Here is a 21,224-nt window from a genome sequence, read left to right as displayed (position 1 = left end):
TCGGCGGGCGCTGCGGGCAGCTAGGGCTTTCCTTTCTGAGCCCGTCTCGGTCACTGGGACTGCAATGTTTCTTAAATGTCTGTCTTCTTCCAGTAGCACAGCGTCGGGCACAGAGCGGGCACTGATAAATACGTGCTCGATGTTAACATGAGCAACCACTACAAGCCCGCTTTCTTTATTTTTAGTAAAGTAAGGAGTGAAGCGGTCTTCACTGTCGAAAGGCCGCACTGCGGTCGCGCACGGGGAACCCCCTTCCAGGCGAGCTGCGAGCTAGACTACGTGCTGCGGCATTACTCCTCCGTGAGAGACCTTGCGCGCACGCGTGTCCCGACGCGCCTGGGGGTCGGCGCCGCGGGGCTTCTGACACCGCCCTCGGCGCCTTGTGAAGCGGCTGCGCCCGGGGAAGGGGACTAGCCGCCCCGTGCCCCGCCCCGCCCCGCCTCTTCCGCCGCCGCCGTGGGAATGGAAACATCTACCCCACGTGCCGGAAGCCAGCTAGCGCCGACGGTGGCGCGCCACTCCGCGCCTTACCGAGCCGAGCCCCTACAGGTGTCATCGCGAGACGAGCTCGCCGAAATGGCCGCAGCCAGTCAAGGTAAGGACGGGCGCTCGCCGGTGGCGCCGCGAGGAGCCGACTTCCCGGGCTCCGGAAGAGACGGGCTCCGCGCCTCCCAGGCCCAGCAGTGCCCCTGGGGGGCCCGAGCGCCGCAGGGGCGGGGCGGGCGCCTGGAGCTCCTCTGTGGCCCGGCCGTTCCCGAGGTCCGGCCAAGGTCAGTGGCCGGGCTGGAGCCGGACTTGCCCTCGCTGTTGACTCCGGCCGGGCTCCTCCGCCTTCCGGCCCCGCCCCCGACAGCCTCGGCCTGGAGACATTTTGTCCCTGTTCCCGGAAGCACTCTGGCACCTTGAGACTAAGGCAGCGTCTTTGTCCCTTTGGAGTGTCTTTTCAAACACCGGGCCGGCGTCTTTCCGCGTGCAGGCCGCCTCTCCTTGTGCTATTGATGGTTTTGAAAGAGTCCACGTGGTATGGTTCTTGGAAATCGCCTATTTAGTCCGCGTAGTGAAGGGGAGAGTCCGTGAAAAAAAAGCCTGTAATAAAATACACAGTGGACCACGTCTTTCAGTTGTGCTTCTTATCCTACTTCTTTGAATGCTTCAGGCTATGTTCAGTTAAGTACTGGCTCACAGAACCATTATCAAAAACTCAATTATATAAATTTAAAATTACATAAATTATGTTAAAAACAGGGTGAAAATGCTCAAAATTCATTACTTCCTTATTGTTTGCCATGTTTAGTTATTATCTGTACTCTTGAGGTTCTGGACATCTGTTGTGTCTGTGTGGTGGAAATAACGTAGCGTGATAAGCCGCGTCTCTTGCCAGCTCCGCATTCAGCGCTGTCACACGTCAGTGACGTCACACCCTGGATGTTGGTATACACTACTAGTCAGCCCTCCCCCCACCCCAGCGCGCTTGTGAAACGTTTACCTGGGGACTTCACTGGCGGTCCAGTGGTTACGCCTTCACCTTCCAGTGCAGGGGGTGCAGGTTCCATCCCCGATGGGGGAACTAAGGTCCCACGTGCCTCCTAGCCAAAAAGCCAAAGCATAAAACAGAAGCAATATTGTAACAAATTCAATAAAAACTTTGAAAATGGTCCAGATTAAAAAAAAATCTAAAACGAACCAAACCGTTTACCAGCACACCTGAATTGAGGTGACTCAAAGGTGTTGGAATGCACAATGGAATTATTTTCCTGCAGAGCAGACTGCCCTTATTTAGTTAAAATGTATAGTTTGCTCACATATTTGCACCTAGGAAATTGGTGGGAGAAACTTTGAGGCTGACATTAGGAATTTCAATCTTTATCATATTGATGATCACATAATACTGTAATCATTGCTCTCCTGGGCTCACAAGCAAGGCTGCTGACTGGTCGGTATAGTGCTTAGCCGTGTGTGTTGAATGACTGAGTGACTTTGGGTGAACTCAGTGTCTGTGATTTGATCCCTTTTGGCTGGAGCCCTCTATTGAGCTAAGGAGCTTGTTAAAATGACATTAAAACAAAACTCAAAACTCATTCTTGTTTTCAGTGATGTTCTTTAACCCAGGGAGAGAGTTTCTTCTTCAACACAGCAGTAATGTTTTGCGGTTACGTTAGAACAAAAATTTTCATTTAACTACTTGTGAGGCCATAGAAGGCCCAGTTCCTTAAACATCCATATTTTGGCTTTGCTAAATTAGTATCTATGGTCCATCTTGAATTAATTCTTCAGTTATATTTTGTGATTGTGTAAAGTAGGGATTGAGGGTTTTTTTGTTTGTTTAATACACATACCTAATAGTTCTAACACAATTTGTTGAAAGGACTTTCTTTCCCTATTGAATAACTTTGGTGCCATGTGAAAATCAAATGACTGTATGTGTAGATCTACTTCTAGACTCTATATTCTCTTCCACTGATACATTTTTATATGCTTAGGTCAGTTCTACACTGTGTCAAATAGGGTACTTTTCTAAGTCTTGAAATTAGTTACCTGTGTGTTACTGTAGTTTTATAAGAAGTCTTGAGATTCTTTGAACTTTGTTGCTTTTTCCCCCACAATTGTTTTGGCCACTGGTGGCACACTTTATTTTCCTAAGTGATTGCAGCAATATCTCCCCATTCCATATGCTGTTTTTTTCTGTGTGACTTTGACACTCCTCCTGCTGAGTACTGGGGTCTATATTCCCTCTCGAATCTGAGTGGAAGTTTGTGACTGCTGCAACAGAATACAGTGGAAGTAACACTGCATGGCTTTGGAGGCTAGGTCTTAAATGGTAATATAGCTTCTGCTGAGCCCTTGAGTTTCCTTACTCTCTTACTCCCTTTCTTGGGACAGGCAGCCTTGACCCTAGCCACCATGCTGTAAGGAAGCCCAAACTAACCCAGAGCAAGGCAGCCTGTATGTGTGAATGTAGTAGATGATTCCAGACGCCTGCCTGTAATTCTTCCAGCTGAAGCCACAGACATATGGAACAGGGATGAGCTGTATCCTGTCTGAATTCCTAATCCATAGAGTCTGGGAGTATAAAAGTGATTGTTTTGCTCTGTGAATGAAGTTTTGGGGTAATTTGTTGTACAGCCATAGTAACTGGAATACTACTCCAGGTCCTTTGTACGTCCATATAAATCTTAGAGCCAGCTTCTCAATTTCTAGATAAAAACTTACTTTTTGATTGAGATTGCAACTCTGCAGTGTTTCCTCATTTACAGCGTAGAGTTCTTTTGCCTCTTTCACTAAATTTATTTTCCCACAGAGAGAGGGATTAGACATTTTGTTAACTCTTTCCCTTTTGGGACAACTAAATCACCCTCTGAGCCTCTACTTCTTAATTACAAAATGGAGTTAATAAATAGTACCTTGTTCTGTACCTACTTTGTTCTGTGGATTTAATTATATATACATGTTTATTCCTTAGCACATTGCCTGGTAAATAGTAACAGCTCAATTAAATGTTACCTCTTTTTCTTAATGTCTTTATTGGGGTATAATTGCTTTACAATGGTGTGTTAGTTTCTGCTTTATAACAAAGTGAATCAGCTATACATATACATATGTTCCCATATCTCTTTCCTCTTGCGTCCCCTCCCTCCCACCCTCCCTATCCCACCCCTCTAGGTGGTCACAAAGCACCGAGCTGATCTCCCTGTGCTATGCGGCTGCTTCCCACTAGCTATCTGTTTTACACTTGGTAGTGTATATATGTCCATGCCACTCTCTCACTTATCCCAGCTTACCCTTCCCCCTTCCCGTGTCCTCAAGTCCATTCTCTAGTAGGTCTGTGTCTTTATTCCTGTCTTATCCCTAGGTTCTTCATGACATTTTTTTTCTTCTCTATCCTGCCCTGCCACTAGGTTCATCAGTACCATTTTTTTAGACTCCATATATGTGAGTTAGCATACGGTATTTGTTTTTCTCTTTCTGACTTCACTCTGTATGACAGACTCTAGGTCCATCCACCTCACTACAAATAACTCAATTTCGTTTCTTTTTATGGCTGAGTAATATTCCATTGTGTATATGTGCCACATCTTCTTTATCCCTTCATCTGTTGATGGACACTTAGGTTGTTTCCGTGTCCTGGCTATTGTAAATAGAGCTGCAGTGAACATTGTGGTACATGTCTCTTTTTGAATTATGGTTTTCTCAGGGTTACCTCCTATCTTTATTATCACTGGAGATACACATAGTACTGAGAATTTGTGGGCTATTGAATAGTATTGAGTTACTCCTGAAAAGGAGAGGCAAATGAAGAAAACCCATTTCATTTAGGATGCATTATTAAGTATTACTACCAGTTTTTCCTAGGTCCTTTTGGCTGTTTTTAAATTTCAGGGGAAAAACTAGAGTACTGATTCTAAATTGTCTAGGTTTTTTTCCTCTGAGATATTTGTTGATTTTAGTCTCATTTTCAAAAGTTGCTGGTCAGAATTTCAGAGTCAGTTTACTCTTTAAAATAGATTAATATTTAGATGTCCATATTACAACTGTCTCTGTTTCCTTAAAAATCTCTTAATCTAGGTTAGGAATGTTAGTGATTTATTGTAAAAGTAACTTTTCTTATTCAGTATCTTAATTCTTGTAGGAAACTTTGAGGGAAAATTTGAGTCACTGGATCTTGCAGAACTTGCTAAAAAGCAGCCATGGTGGCGCAAGCTGTTTGGGCAGGAATCTGGGCCTTCAGCTGAAAAGTATAGCGTGGCAACCCAGCTGTTAATTGGAGGTGTCACTGGATGGTAAGTGATGTAAAAATGTCCAGTATCTTTTTTTGCATGACTCAGTGTTGGGGTTATAGGAACCATCTCTTTTAACCAATGAAAATACATTGACTTGTGAAATTGATCATTTAATAAATAGTATACATCTAAACATAATGTTAAAGTGCTATTTAATGGTTACACATAGTGAGTATTTACTACATGTCAGGTACTATTTTAGATATTTATATAGGTATCTCATTTCCTTCTCACAGCTCTGAAATTGTTATTGTTATTATCTATCCTCATTTAATAGAAACTAAGGCTTGGAAAGGTTTACTTGACCAGGGCCACATAGTAAGTGCTTTCTATCACTATAGATCACGTTGCATCTTCTAGAATTATGTATAAATGGAATTATACAGTATGTATCTTTTTTGTTTGGCTTCTTTCACTAATTTCGAGGTTCATCTGTGCTGTTGTGTGTATCACTAGTTCATTCCACGTATGGATGAACTAGTTTGTTTATCCATTCCCCTTTGATGAATGTTGGTTTGTTTGCGCTTTTGGGCTAAAATGCTGTTAACATTCGTGTACAAGTCTTTGTATGAACATATGCTTTCATTTCTTTGGGGTAAATATCTAGAAAGAGTTAGGCTGAGTCATAGTAGGTGAATGTCTTAACTTTTTAAGAACCTGCCAAGCAGTTTTCTAAAGTATTGTCTTACATCTTACATCTCCCCTAGCAGTGTATGAGGGTTCCAGTTTCTCTACCTCTGCACTAACACTTGGCATAATGTCTTTTTTTTTGAAGTATAATTGATTTACAGTGTTATATTAGTTTCAGATTGCAGTGTAGTGATTCAGTATTTTTGCAGATTATACTCCATTAAAAGTTATTATAAGATAATGGCTATACTTCCCTGTGCTATACAACATATCCTTGTTGCTTATCTATTTTATACATAGTAGTTTATAGTTCTTAATCCCCTACCCCTATCTTGCCCCTCCCCACTTCCCTCTGCCCACTGGTAAACACTAGTTTGTTTTATATATCTTTCAGTCTGTTTCTGGCATAATGTCCTTTTGATTACAACCATCCTAGTGGCTGTGAAGTGATATCTCATTGTATTTTTTTGTTTTTGTTTTTGTTTTTTTATTGTGGTACGCGGACCTCTCACTGCTGTGGCCTCTCCTGCCGCGGAGCACAGGCTCTAGACCCGCAGGCCCAGCGACCATGGCTCACGGGCCCAGCCGCTCCGCGGCATGTGGGACCCTCCTGGACCGGGGCACGAACCTGTGTCCCCTGCATCGGCAGGCGGAGTCTCAACCACTGCGCCACCAGGGAAGCCCTCATTGTGGTTTTAATTTACATTTTCCTGATGAATAATGATGTTGAGTATCTTTTCATGAGCTTATTTTTGCTATCCATATGTCTTTGGTGAGGTATCTGTTTAGATATTTTCTGCATATTTTTATTGGGGAGTTGGTTTTCTCTCACTGCTGAGTTGTGAGAGTTCTTTATGTATTCTGGATACAAGTCTTAGATATGTGATTTGCAAATATAATCTTCTACTCTGTAGCTTATTATCTTGACGATGTCTTTCAAAGAACAGAAGTTCTTAATCTTGACATACAATTTATCAACTCTGTTTCATAGCTCTAGCTTTTTGAGTCATGTCTGACAATATTTGCCTAATCCAGGGTCACCAAGATTTTCTTCGATGTTTTCTTCTATATGATATATAGGTTCAGATTTTTCATTTAGTTCCATGATCCATTTTGATTTACTTATTGTATATGTTGTAAGGTAGGAATCCAAGGTCTTTTTTTTTGCATATGGATGTCTGATTGTGCCCACATGATATGTTGAAAGACTATACTCCTCTACACTGAATTGCCTTTGTACTTATGGTGAAAATCAATTGACTATATGTCTTCTTTGTTAAACTGATTTGTCTGTCTTGGTGCTAATATCACACTGTTTTGATTACTGTAACTTTATAATAAGTCATGAATCAGGTAGTGTAAATCTTACAACTCTGTTGCTTTTCAGAGTTGATTTGACTGTTCTAGGTACTTAGCATTTTCATATGAATTTTAGAATCAGCTTGCTGCTGATTTCTACAAAAAGCCTGGTGAGATTTTGACTGGGATTGCATTGATCCATAAACATGGTTTATCTCTCCATTTGACTGTGCCGTGCAGCTTACAGGATCTTAGTTCCCCGACTAGGGATTGAACCCACACCCTCAACAGTGAAAGCTCTGAGTCCTAACCACTGGACTGCCAGGGAATTCCCTGTTTCGGTTTCTTTTAATTTCTCTCAACAATGCTTTGTAGGTAGGTCTTTCACATCTTCTATCAGATTTATCGCTAAATATTTCATATTTTTGATGTTATTGTAAATGCTATTACTTTTAAAATTTCACTTTCTCATTGTGCATTGCTTATATTATAGAAATGCAATTGATTTTTGTATATTGATCCTGTATACTGCAATCTTGCCAAAGTCACTTACTAGTTCGCAGAGTTTGGGGGTTCCTAAGACTACCCTCATGTTTGATAATTCCCTAGGAGAATCCACAGAACCCACTGAGAGCTGGTATACTCATGGTCACGATTTTTTACAGCAAAAGGATACAGATTAAAATCAGCCAAGGGCTTCCCTGGTGGCACAGTGGTTAAGAATCTGCCTTCCAATGCAGGGGACACGGGTTTGAGCCCTGGTCTGGGAAGATCCCACATGCCGTGGAGCAGCTAAGCCCGTGCACCGCAACTACTAGAGAGAAGCCCGCGTGTTGCCATGAAAGATACCAAGGGCCGCAATGAAAGATCCCAAGGGCTGCAACTGAGACCCAACACAACCATAAATAAATAAATATTAAAAACAAAATCAGCCAAAGGAAGAGGCACATGGGGCAAAGTTCAGGAAAGTGGAGTCTGTATGTTTAAAATGGGTTTCTTGGGACTTCCCTGGTGGTCCAGTGGGTAAGACTGCGTTCCCAACGCAGGGGGCCCGGGTTTGATCCCTGATCAGGGAGCTAGATCCTGCATGCATGTCACAGCCAAGAAGTTCGCACCGCATGCTGCAACTAAGAGCCCACATGCTGCAACTAAGAAGTCTGCATGCCGCAACTAAAGATCCCACATGCTGCAACTAAACATGCTGCAACGAAGATTCCCAGTGCTGCAACTAAGACCTGGCGCGGCCAAGATAAATACATACGTACATACATAAATATTTTTTTAAAAACAGTTCTTTAAAATGGTTTCTTATAGGCAGCATATAGGTGGGTCTTCCTTTTTTTAATCCAATTTTACAATCTTTTCATTTTAATTAGGGTGCTTAGACTATTTACCTTTAAGTTTATTTTTGTTATCATTGGGTTTAAATTTACCATCTTGGTGTTCTGTTCTTTATTTTCTTTTGGATCAAATATACGTGTGTGTAATAAAAATAGGTCTACTGTGTATGTGTGTATATATATATATATATTTTAATTAAGGTGAAATTTACGTAACATGAAAGTGGCATTTAGTACATTCACACCTTTGTGTAACCACTGCCTCTCTCTAGGGTCAAAACATTTTCATCACTCCAAAATAAACCCCATCCCTGCTGAGCAGTTACTCCCCATTCTCCCCTCTCCCCAGCCCCTGGCAACCATCTGTCTGCTTTCTGTTTCTATGGATTTACCTATTCTGAATATTTTATATAAATAGAATCATACAATATGTGACCTTGTATGTCTGGCTTCTTTCACTGAGTATCATGTTTTGTTTTGTTTTGTTCTGTTTTTTTGGGACTGCACCGAGTGGCATGCAAGAACTTAGTTCCCCGACCTGGGATTGAACCTGTGCCCCCTGCAGTGGAAGCAGGGTGTCTTAACCACTGGACCGCCAGGGAAGCCTCCTGAGCATCGTGTTTTTGATGTTCATTCACGTTGCAGTGTGTGTCAGGACTTCTTTCCTTGTTATGGCTACATCTCGCCAACACTTATTATTTTCATTTAAAAAAACCATTTTAATATAGCCACCTTAGTGGGCATGACATGGGTGTGAAGTGGTGACTAACGATGTTGAGCATCTTTTCATGTGTTTGTTGGCCATCTGTACATCTGCTTTGGAGAAATTGAGTTGTTTGTCTTTCTGTTCTTGAGTTGTAAGAATTTTTTATATGTTTTTGATATTAGATTCTTACCAGACATGATTGCAGATATTTTCTTCTATTCTTTAAGTTGTCTTTCCACTTTCTTGATAATGTCCTTTGATGGACAAAAGTTTTTAATTTTTATGAAGTCCAGTTTATTCGTTCTTTTTTGTTCTTTCGTTGCTTGAATCACATATTTTTCATAATTCTGTGTCTCTTAATTGTGTAATTTTAATGGTTGCTTTAGGGTTTATAGGATGTATCTTTTACTTACCACAGTCTATCATCAATAGATATACCACTTCATGTAGCGTGTAATGCTCTTACAATAGTATACTTCTGGGACTTCCCTGGTGGTCCAGTGGTTAAGACTCTGCCTTCCAGTGCAGGGGGTGTAGGTACAGTCCCTGGTCAGGGAGCTAGGATCCCACATGCCTCACAGTCAAAAAACCAGAAACATAAAACAGAAGCAGTATTGTAACAAATTCAATAATGACTTCAAGAATGGTCCACATCAGGGCTTCCCTGGTGGTGCAGTGGTTGAGAGTCCACCTGCCGATGCAGGGGCACCGGTTCGTGCCCTGGTCCAGGAGGATCCCACGTGCCGTGGAGCGGCTGGGCCCATGAGCCATGGCCGCTGAGCCTGCGTGTCGGAAAAAAAAAAAAAAAAAAAAAAAAAGAATGGTCCACATGAAACAAATCTTAAAAAAAAAATAAAACAGTATACTTCCATTTTACCCTTGGTTTTCATTATCATACATTTAACCTTTACATTTTTTCATTAAATATTGAATTCTTATATTTTTAAATAATGAAAATGAAACCTTTTGTATTTACCCGTATAGTTTATTTCTTGTACTCATCATGCTTTTGTGTGTATCCAGATTTCCATCTGGTATATTTTCCTCCACTTTTAACATTCTTTGTACTTTTGGGCTGCTGGTGATGATTTATTTTTCAGCTTTTGTATATCTGAGAACGGTCTTCATTTCATCTTTGTTTTTTGAAAGATATTTTTACTGGGTATAGAATTCCAGAGTGACAGGGTTGTTTCTTCCCCCAGTACTTTAAGAATGTTCCATTATCTTTTGTCTTGCATTATTTTCTATGAGAAATGTGCTATCTCTGAATTTTATTCCTCTGTACCTAATATGTCCCTCCCCCCGCCTTTCAGGCTGCTTTTAAGATACTTATTATTTGTTTTGTGCTTTGAGTTCATTAAGCTGTTTGGATCTATCAATTTACAGTTTTCATCAAATTTAGAATATTTTCTCATTATTTATTCAAATATTTTCTATCCTTCAACAGTTCTAGTTAGACATATTATTACACTGCTTGAAATTTTCCTGTAGTTCACTGACACTGTTTATTTTTTTTAACTTTTTATTTTGGGATAACTATAGATTCACAGGTGCTTGTTAAAAATAATCCAGAGAGTCTCTGCACCACAGATACTGAGCCTGCGCTCTAGAGCCCGCATGCCACAACTACTGAAGCCTGCGTGCCTAGAGCCTGTGCTCTGCAACAAGAGAAGCCACCGCAATGAGAAGCCTGCACCCCAGCAAAGAGTAGCCCCTGCTTACCACCACTAGAGAAAGCCCGTGCGCAGTGACGAAGACCTAACACAGCCAAAAATAAATAAATTTTTAAAAATGCAAAAAAAAAAGTCCAGAGAGCCCATCCTTCAGTTTTCCCCAGTGTATAACTATAGTTCAGTATTACAGCCATGTTCATGTATTTTTCTGTTTCATTTTGATAGTTTTTATTGCTATGTCATGTTTACTGATCTCTACTTCTACAGTATCTAAACTGCTGTTAGTTCCATCAAGTACAGTGTTCATCTCAGACATATAGTTTTCATCTGTAGAAGTTTGATTTGTATCCTTTTAAAATATGTTCCTTGTCCCTACTTATTATGTGGAATCTTTCCTCCAGCTTCTTGAACATGGAATACAATCATAATCACTTCTGATGTTTTTGTCAGCATTCTGTCATTTGTGCCATTTCTAGGTTGCTTTCAGTTGATTTCGTTTTTTATCATTATGGGTCTGTTTTCCTGCTTTGCCTGCCTGGTAGTTTTTAATGGGATGGCAGTATTGTGAATTTTACCTTATTGGGTGCTAAATATCTTTTTTATTCTTATATAATTGAGTCTTGATTCTTGTTCTGGGACACATTTACACATCGCTTTAAAAAAATTACACATGTGTTCTGTACCTTACTCTATAGAACTAATTTTAAAGATAAAAGAGACTGAGAAGAAAATTGCTGGAGTTTATATATACTTCATTTTTTTCTCCCAAATTTCTTTGGAGGGGAAAAGCACGTTTATCCATGTTGGGTTTTTGAAAAAAAGATCGGAGAAATAAGAGCTAGTTGACGATCCAGTTGGTTGCCTTTTATCATGAGTGAATCTTAGCTGCAAAATGTCAGTTAATGCCTTCATGTCAGGGACTTAGGGCCAGTGGGTACAGGGTACAGGCAGTTTACTTCAGCTTATAATCACATTTAAGAACTGAGATGAGTCCTAATGGGTTATTTACTAGTCCTATCATTCCTCCAGTTTAGGAGTCCCTTCTGAGATATACCTAGCTTTTGTTTAAAAACATTTAAAATCCTTGTGAGGTCCTCCATGCAATGTTTTATTGATATTGACATATTTTTTCTCCTACTGAAGTGTACCAAGCAGTAGGTGGTAGAAAATGAGGGCAGAGAGGTAAAGGGAGACTGGATGTAAGTGTAGGGCTTTATAAGCCGTCTTCAGGGCAGAGTTTTCTGTCAAGAGCCATGTGCCGACCAGAGAAGATGGCACTGAGAGCCTGTCCCTTATCCCATGCGACCACTCTGGCCTCATACACAGTCATGTGTTTACTCGCTTCAGGGCTGCGCCCTCCTTGCCGCCGTTTCTCTTCCATATTGCTGACTGGAGTCTCTGCTTTATCCTTTCCTGTGTTGATCCATTCTCCGCAGTGTAGCCAGAGTCATCTTTTAAAAACACGGCTTGGGAGTTTAAGGGATTTGCTCAAGACCACAAAATGAAGTGAGTAGTAGAGCCAAGATCCGAGTCAGGGTCTTCGTGAGCTTGGAGCCTCTGCCGTTCCCTCGTTCTGGAGGGCACGGGCTTTATGCCTGGAGTAGGAAGGAGCTGGGCCACCCCAAGGTAAGCAGGCTCTGAATGTTGTTAGAAGTCCATGCTTGTGTTTGTCTGACAGCTTGTTAACTTGATTTTTGTAGGTGCACTGGGTTCATATTCCAGAAGGTTGGAAGGCTGGCTGCCACAGCTCTGGGAGGTGGATTTTTCCTGCTTCAGGTCTGTATGTGGAGTCTTTCCCCGGTTTCACGTACCATTTGAAATGCTAGTAACCTTTTGAGTCAGACTTCTTCAATTACTAGGTGGATTACAGTTTGTCACTTATAACATGGGGACACGTGCATATTCCTTAGCTCCCTTCCAGGGTTTTCAAGACCACTTGAAATATGAAGCAAGGGTGATTTCAGAAATCCCAGGTGTGATGCAAGTGCCCTGTGATATGATTTATTCTTAGACACAAAGTCGATGAGAGACATGAGGGCTAAATGACACTGGTCAGATGGCCTCTGCTGGCCCGTGGCGTGGAGTTTGTTTTGAACCACTGGCTGCTGGCTCCCTGAGGCTGTGTGTGTACAGTTGGTTTGCAAACCTGACTCCACATTGGAATCACCTGGGAATTTTATAGAACACTGATGCTTGGGGCCTGCCCCCCACCTCCGTCTGATTTCACGGGCAGTAGGCCTGCTTGTATATCGGAGTATTTTTAAAGTTGCAGGTGATTCTGAGGTGCAGTCAAGCTGGAGTGTCCGGATCCACAGCTCTTTGTCTCCTCTCGAAGGTAGCAGCCCTCGTTTTAGTGAGGTCGTCCCACGTTAGAATCACAATTTGAGTGAGTTTTCCAGATGCGTCAGGTGAAAATGAAGTGTGTGGAAGAGGCCAGAAGAGGCCCGCTTATGACTGGAGGGCCGGGGCGGGTGTGGTACAGCATCACTGCATCACAGACGCCCTCAAAACCCAATGCTTAAAATGACCATCTTTTATCATCTCAGTTTCTGTGCATCAGCAATTCGGGGAGGGGAGGGTGGGCGCTTGGGCTGGCAGCCTCAAGGGGTTCTAGCCAGAGGTGACTGGAGCTGGGTGAGCAGGGAGCTGGGGCGGGTCCAGGCCTCTCCCTCCCCTCCCTCACTCGGGTCTCAGCTCCTCCTGCGGCCTCAGTTCTCCAAGCGCCCTTGTTTCAGAAACATGGTGAAAGCTGCCCGCCCTTTTCTGCCCAAGCCTGGGAACTCCATAGCATCACTCTGGCAGCACCCTGCTTGTGACTAGCAAGGCACCAGCAGCTGCCCCCGGACCCGTTCCCTGCGTAGCTTCTTGGCTCCCTCCCTGTGGCTGTTAGCAGACAGGCCCCTCCTCACCCCTCCTGTTGCCTTCTGGGTTGCAGTCATCTTTCCTTCCTCGCACCCCTTCAGATGCAAGTGCAGTGACAGCTCTCTTGCACTAGACCCACAGTCCTGTTCTGTCCCTGTGGTTTCCCTGAGTATCTTCATATTGCTTTGAAATGCCTTAATCTGAGTGCACCCTCTGTTTCTTTTGGGGGTTCTGACTGACAGAAGTAATGGGCATTAGAATAATCTCCAGGAAGGACCCTTGCACTGGGATTCTGGTATTGCTTGGGTCAGATGTGCAAGGAGTGCAGTGCAGGTAAGACATGGGGGTCTGTGCTGTGCACGCATGTGCCCTGTCACCAGGGTAGTCACGATGTTGGGAGATGAGGGGTGTGGTTTGACATAAGGATCCAGTTTCCTTTCATCCGGATTGTTGTCCCAGCAGCATTTAGTGAATAAGTCTTCCTTTTCTCAGTATTTGTACCGTTGCCTTTATCATACATCAGAGTTCATATGTGTGTGGCTCTGACTCTCCTTCCTGTATCTACTGAGCCTTGATGGTGGGCAAGACAAGTTCCTCCACGTATTCTTCAGGATCGTCGTGGCTGCTTTCGTACTTTCGCTTCTCCATCTAAACTTTACAACAGGCTTGTCAATTCCTTTCAAAGATTCTGTTTAAATTTTCATTGGGGGACTTCCCTGGCAGTCCAGTGGTTAAGACTCTGTCTGCGCTGCTATTGCAGGGGGCGTGGGTTCGATCCCTGGTTGGGGAACTAAGATCCCGTGTGCCGCACGGTGCACCCAAAAAGAGGGGAAGAAAAGAGTAATAAGAAAAATGTTTGACTGGAATTGCATGGGAACCATACAGATAAATTGGGGGAGAATTAATATCTTTTATGATATTGTATCATCTAGCTGTGAACACAGGCTTCGTCTCCATTTATTTAGGTCTGCTTTAATGTCTTTGCCTAGACTGCTCTTGTTTTTTCCATATAGATCTGGTCCATCTGTGGTTCAGTTTTATTCCTAGATGCGTTGTAAGAGCTTTAGTTGCTCTTGTGCTTTTCCCCAGGCACTCCCCCTGAGCCCTAAAGCTGTCTCCCAGTTGGACTCCGAGTGATACAACTACTGATGTAGAACATCTTTTCATGTGTTTATTTACTGTCCAGATCTCCTTTTTGGTGAAGTATCTATTCAGGTCTTTTGTCCGCTTTTAAATTGGATTGTCTGTTTCTGTACTTTTTGTTCTGTCCTATTAATCTGTGTGTCTTCTCCAATACCACACTGTCTTGATTGCTGTAAAATCAGGTAGTGTGATTCCTCCAACTCTGTTCTTTTTCAAAATCGTTTTGGCTGTTCTAGTTCCTTTGTCTTTTCATACACATTTTAGAACCAGCTTGTTTACATATCTGTAAAACATCTTGCTGGGATTGGGATTGCAATAACTCTGGCTTAATCATTTCTCTTTGAGTTCTTTCTTCAACAGACATTTTGTAGTTTTCAGTGTACAGATCCTATATGATTTTTGTTTAGATTTGTACCTAGTATTCGATTATTTTGCAGCTATTGTAAAACCATAAATTTCATTTCCATTTCCAATTCAAATTGCTAGCATATAGAAATACAATTTATTTTGTGTGTTTATCTTGTAGTGTACAGCCTTGCTAAACTCGCTTTTTGTGTGTAGGAGTTTTTGTTTTTTGTTGGATTCTTTGAAATTATGTAGACAAACATGTCTACAAATAGTGACATTTTGACATCTTCCTTTCTGATCTGGACGCCTCTTACCTTATGTTCTTCCTTGTTGCACTATGACTTCATTTCCAGCACAGCGTTGAATAGGAATAGAGACAGTAGACATCCTTGCCTTTTTGTTAACATTGGATGAAAGTATTCAGTCTTTCACCGGTAAGTATGATTGACGTTAGCTGTATGTTTGTAGATGCTCTTTAGCAAGTTGAGGAAGTTCTCCCTGTTTCTGTTTTTCCAAGAGCTTTTACGGGAACGTGAGTGGAATTTTGTCAGAATGTTTCTGAGTCCTGCCTGAAGTCTAGGCCAGGTGATACCTTAGCAAATATGGGAACTACACGGCTCTGGGCTTCTCCAGTCAGATGCTCTTGTTTCCTTCAGAGCCCCCAAGTAGCTGTTCAGTGTACTTCGTCGTGTGGGAGAGACAGGGTGGAGTAACAGAATCGGAACTTGAATGTAGTGTGCGATTTTTGAGATGCAGCTATATTGCTGCTACAAGTAGTCTGTGTAACATCTTGTGTAAACATGACACAACTTGCTTATTCATTCATGTGCGGATGGACATTTGCTTTATTTCCGGTAAAGCTGCTGTGACGAGCTGCCATTCTGGGTATAGCATAATGGCACGTGCAGTTTCAGTGTTGGCGGATGAAGCCGAACGGCTCTCCTAAAAGGCTGCTGGTAAACACTCAGTAAGGGTGTGATAGGAGTGTCCATTTCCCACATCCTTATCAACACTGTATATTTTCAGTGTTTTACTCATCTCCAGTCTGATAAAGAAAGTATAGCAACTCAGTAATTTTAGTGTTAATTTCCTTGATTCCTTGTGAAGTTGAACTTCTCCCTTTTGTTGACCACTTTGTTTTGTGAGTTGCCTTTACCCGTTTTTCAAATGGGGTTTTTTCCTTACTGATCTCCAGAAGAACTTCACTTTTTGTAAGTATTAATGTTTTGTTTGTTAGATATATTGCAGATATTTTCTCCAGCCTGGTTTGGGTGACTGATTAGTTGGTTGGTGCTGTTAACTAAAAGAGAGACTAGAGGGAGAGCAACTGACTAGACAGTGGAGAAGAATTTCAGTTTTAGATATTTTGAGCTATCCAGGGAGTTATGATTTATCATATCAGAAATTTGGAGGAGAGAAGTGATACACATGGAGGATTGACTGATGGCCTCATCAGTCTCTTCGTTCCCTGGGTAACACTAATCCATCAGGAAACTCCATGTGTGAATGAGTTTTATCCTGTTCGCACATTCTTTATGAAATGCTTCTCACTGAGTGTGTGTGTGTGCGTGCCTGCTGTCTTGAGCAAGGGAAGTAGCCATGTTCTGTAGGTATATTTGGATGTGCTTCTCCCTTACAAGAAATCGCTCATGAGAAATCTCTGTGATTTCTTTCTGAGCAGCAGTGATTACTACATGACACCCTTGCCCTGTTCACATTGTTGAGAAACTCAGGCTTATGTCGCCTTTAAGGTTTCTTTACCTTACATCTTGACTTCCAGTTCTGATTTTCATTTGCCATTTAATTTTTTTAAGCTCACTTGAAATTTTATCGAGATGGGTAAGAGTATAAATAAAGTAAAAGAATTGGAGCAGTCACCGAAGGCCAGTGTGTGGATTTCCGTTGACAGGCATAGGGCCTCGCACATAGGGTGGGTGCTCAGTAGATGTGGAGTGAATGTCGTTGAAATACAAAAAACTGGACGGCAAATATCTCCAAAGATAGAAACTCAGAAGGATTTTTGGTAACATATTTCAGTGATTTATCCTGTGTTTCTCCTTTATTGCTGTCGTTTTTTAAACTAAAGCTTGCAAACCATACTGGCTACATCAAAGTGGACTGGAAGCGGGTAGAGCGGGACATGAAGAAAGCCAAGGAGCAGCTGAAGGTCCGCAAGGGCAGCCAGACACCTGCGGAGGTCAAAAGCAAAGCAGACGAGGTGAGACTTGTTTTGTTCCTGTGCAGTGTGTGAAGGGTGCAGACAACTTTGTGTGTAAAAAATGGGGTAGACACACCAATATGTCAGCCTCAGATGGAATATCCTCACCTCAGTGGCAATTTAAAAGGTTAAACCTACAAGGACCAAGGACCAGTAGGTTTGGTGACGTTTATTGCTGAGCGAGAGTGCAAAGTGCTACAGGCACATATGTGGATCGAGCATCCCTTGAAGAAGTTCTTGTTGGGATTGGAGCGGCACGTGAGGGGTGGGGGGGAAGATGTACCTTGTACAGCCACTCTGATCACTTTGAGTCAGTCACATTTTTGTCTCCATACACACACATCTCTGAAACGTCCAGAATGTGTAGCCCAGGGGTTGACGAGCTTTTTTTGTAAAGGGCCAGATGGTACCTGTTTTCAGCTTTGTAGGCATTGTGATCTCTGTCACTACTGAACTCCACTGTGTAGCGTGAAAACAGCCATAGACGATGGGTAGGCAGGTGGGTGTGGCTGCGTTGCAATGAAAGTTTATTTAAAAATAGGTGACGGGCTTCCCTGGTGGCGCAGTGGTTGAGAGTCCGCCTGCCGATGCAGGGGACGCGGGTTCGTGCCCCGGTCCGGGAAGATCCCACATGCCGCGTAGAGACTGGACCCGTGAGCCATGGCCGCTGAGCCTGCGCGTCCGGAGCCTGTGCTCCGCAACGGGAGAGGCCACAACAGTGAGAGGCCCGCGTACCGCAAAAAATAAATAAATAAATAAATAAATAAAATAAAATAAAAATAGGTGACTGGCTGGATTTGGCCCACGGGCTATAGTTTGCTAACCTCTGATCTAAGGCATGAAATCAGGTCAGATTATACTGGAGGGACAGGAGAAGGGCTTCTTTTTTAAAAGGATGTATTTTGTTACTTCTTTATTACCTTTGGAAAAATGTCAAATGTCCCAAAGATATAAGTGCACTTAACCAGGGAGAAATAAACCGGGATCAAGGTGTCAGGAAGGTGCCTGGTTAAACCTACAAGGACCAAGAGAACAGGAAGGGAATACCAGGAGACAAGAAATATTAGCAAATGTTTGAAAGTTGGAAAGCACATAGATGAGTGGTAGATAACTTAGCAGAGGAACTTCCCTGGTCCGGTGGCTAAGATTCTGTGCTCCCAGTGCCGGGGGCCTGGGTTCAATCCCTGGTCAGGGAACTAGATCCCGCATGCCGCAACTAAAGATCCCACATGCCGCAACTAACACCTGGTGCAGCCAAATAAATAAATATTGTTTTTTAAAAAAATGACATTCCCTTTAAAGAAGAAAAAAAGAAAAAGACGATTCTTTGTGGTGGCGAGTGCTCAGCCAAAGGTGTCCATTGCCAGAATACTACTCAGCCATATAAAAGTATGACATTTTGCCATTTGCAGCAACATGGATGGACATAGAGATTATCATACTGAGTGAAATAAGTCAGACAGAGAAAGACAAATATCATATGACATCACTTACATGTGGAATCTAAAATATGACACGAGCACAGGGAACTCTTCAATATCCTGGGATAAACCAGAATGGGAAAGAATAGGAAAAAGAACGCATATATATGTACAATGGAATCACTTTGCTGCACAGCAGAAATAAACACAACATTGTAAATCAACTACATTTCAATGAAAAAATGAGCACATCTTACTTTATGTAAATTATACCTCAATAAAGTGTAGTAAGATGGAAAAGTTCGAAAAGAAGAACAAAAATCCCCTCAAATAAATAAATTTTTTATAAAGAAAGCTGTCCGTTGCCCAGAGTGGAACGTGGCATTTGTGCACTTAGATAAATCCTTCCTCCTTCCTCCCTTCCATCCCTCCTCAAGCTCAAGGTTATGAAACTTACACTTTTTTCACTTCAAAAATTTTTTTTATTTTTCAGACATTTACAAAAGTAATACATGATTGTTGAAAACTTCTTTAATGATACAGGAATGTATATAATAAAAAGTATAAGGTTAATGTTTGATTAGAACCAACCGTTGCCTTACAGTGTGCACTTATATAAAGTAACCAATTGTGGAATTGGTTCATTCCACAAATGTTTGTAGTATCCCTCTTTGTGGCCTGGCCCTCTCACAGGCCCCAGGGAGAGTGGCTGGTCCCCCCTGAGAGCCCGTATTCATATTTGGGGAGCAGGAAATGAAAATGTTCGGGTTAGTGTTGAGCAGCAAGGAGGCCACTGGTCATTTCTGCGAGAACAGGTACAGTCGGGTGGTGGAGTTGAGAGCCAAGGTGTAGCAAGTTGAGGAACGAGTAAAGACGATGAATGGAAGAGGTCATGTCAGGAAACTGTATGATTTTTGTCATTCCCCCTGAGGGCAGATGGCAAGAGACAATGCGTCAGATAGGGAAGTGTAGTTCCAGCCAAGTCGGGGAGGAGTGAAGACACAGGCACAGTGGGAATGAGGGGCTCGAGGGTCCCAGGAGGCTGGGTGGTGGCGTGGGAAAGGTCGGGGTGGGGTTAGGGAGATGAACCCCTGTACTTAAGTTCAGGAAACCAGTAGGCCAGGCTACAGGGTGTATTCCCCTCGTGAATACTTTTCTATGGTAGCACTTGGGAGAAAGTTCCCTCTGGGATGGAGGTCGATAGAGCACATGCATGGGAAGCTGTAGGAATGTGAGAAAATAAGGTTTCAGAGGAGCGTGTGTGGATAGATGGACAGGCGCGTGGGCGGGAGGAACGTGTGGACAGGTTTGGAGGAGACACCAGTTTACTGAATGTGGTGCCTTCTCTCTTTGCAAAGTCCCGTCTGAAAAGCATCCCTTGAATGTGATCACTGTGCACTAGCACCCCGCCACTACCTTATCCAAAGACACGTCATCTCACCTTCTGATCTGCGTCCTGCTTCCTAATAATATCCTCAGCAAAGTAATCCACTGTGCTATCTTCTGTTCCTAGGTGGTGTCGTTTGTGAAGAAGAATGTTCTAGTGACTGGTGGATTTTTCGGAGGCTTTCTGCTTGGTATGGCGTCCTAAAGAGGATGACTTCACTTCCTTACTCCTGGTTTTTCCAGCCAGCGGCCTCTTCACTCCGTCATAGGATAGCAAAGCCTCTCCTCTTCGTCCTCCTCTCCCTCGCCTTCCTCCCTGCCGTGGCGTATCTGAATGGCTTCTGTAGGCATCTGTTGGTACAAGTGGATAATGGCCCCACCATGACCTTGACGGCAACGGAAGAGACAGTAGACATTAACTCTTCTCCCACCACACTCCCCCCTTGACTAATCTCTAGGTCAGCAAGAAAATTCCTTTGTCCCCTATGTAAGATACTTACCAGAACATGGTACAAGATGGCTCACCATGGAGCGTGAGTGGACCCTCAGAGGTTGTCCCAAACTTGATTAGGAAAAGAAATAGCAAGCATATAAGATACCTTACTATGTCCTGCCTGGAAAGGAACTGAATACATTTGCCTGTAAGCATGAAAGATTTTGGTATCTTGGTGTCTACTTTCTTTTGTAGTAGATTTTAGGTTACAGAATGAGAACTACTTGTACTGGCTCTAATTATCCTGACAGAATGGGAGCATGCGCACTACAGTTGAAAAATCTGCATATGGAATGAACTTGTGCTAAAGATACATATGCTGAGCTGAAGGTATTGTGTTTGGTGGGAAGGTCTTTAGGGAAACCAACCAATAGATACATTTAGGATGGTCAGACTTAGTGAATCACTTAGAGGCATTGCGGTATTATCTACAGATGTTTTCCACCATACAGGATAATGCATCTCATGCTGGTTTCCAAAGGATTTATTTATGGTAAAATAAGTGACTTTAGGTGGAAGAGGGAAGAAGCTCTTGGATTTTTATTTAATAGAAAAGGTTTTAAGCTTTGAAATGTGAAATATTCTTTACCTCTTGTCAAACATCAGGGGTAGCCGTAGCTCCTCTGTGCCAGTTCTACTATTTATCCAGTTAGTATGAAATATATAACATTTGAACCAGAGTTTTTAAATGGTGGCATTCCAAGCATTAAGAATTGAGAACAGTAGCAATAGCAACAGCACATGTGAAATAAATTATTTCTATCATCAAAGGTAATCTGTCTCAGGAAGACCCCAACTCTTAGAATTTTTCTTTAAAATAAAAGTTTATAGATATATCCATGCTTAGAAACTTAACACATTTTTCTGTACTGGCCTTCTGTTGTACCATCTAGAATACCCACTGCAGGAAGGCAAGGCTTGTGTCTT

General features: G+C 42.5%; 1 protein-coding gene across 1 annotated transcript; it reads left to right on the top strand.

Moving 5' to 3' along the window:
• Nucleotides 1-436: 436 nt before the first annotated feature.
• FUNDC2 (FUN14 domain containing 2) lies at nt 437-20,460 on the top strand. The gene is made up of 5 exons (XM_030850232.2): nt 437-595; nt 4,628-4,778; nt 12,127-12,202; nt 16,866-16,997; nt 19,932-20,460. The coding sequence occupies exons 1-5, from the start codon at nt 463-465 to the stop codon at nt 20,007-20,009; spliced, it is 570 nt and encodes a 189-aa protein (XP_030706092.1). The 5' UTR covers nt 437-462; the 3' UTR covers nt 20,010-20,460.
• The last annotated feature ends 764 nt before the right edge of the window (nt 20,461-21,224 follow it).

Source organism: Globicephala melas, chromosome X (genome assembly GCF_963455315.2).
Source record: "Globicephala melas chromosome X, mGloMel1.2, whole genome shotgun sequence".
NCBI lineage: Eukaryota > Metazoa > Chordata > Mammalia > Artiodactyla > Delphinidae > Globicephala > Globicephala melas.
This window is presented reverse-complemented; position numbering and strand designations above follow the sequence as displayed.

Bases quoted from the DNA above. Each gene is read 5' to 3' on its own strand.
- FUNDC2 (XM_030850232.2), top strand. From the start codon at position 463: ATGGAAACATCTACCCCACGTGCCGGAAGCCAGCTAGCGCCGACGGTG. The intron at 596-4,627 runs GTAAGGACGGGC...TAATTCTTGTAG, and splicing joins AATGGCCGCAGCCAGTCAAG to GAAACTTTGAGGGAAAATTT. The intron at 4,779-12,126 runs GTAAGTGATGTA...TGATTTTTGTAG, and splicing joins ATTGGAGGTGTCACTGGATG to GTGCACTGGGTTCATATTCC.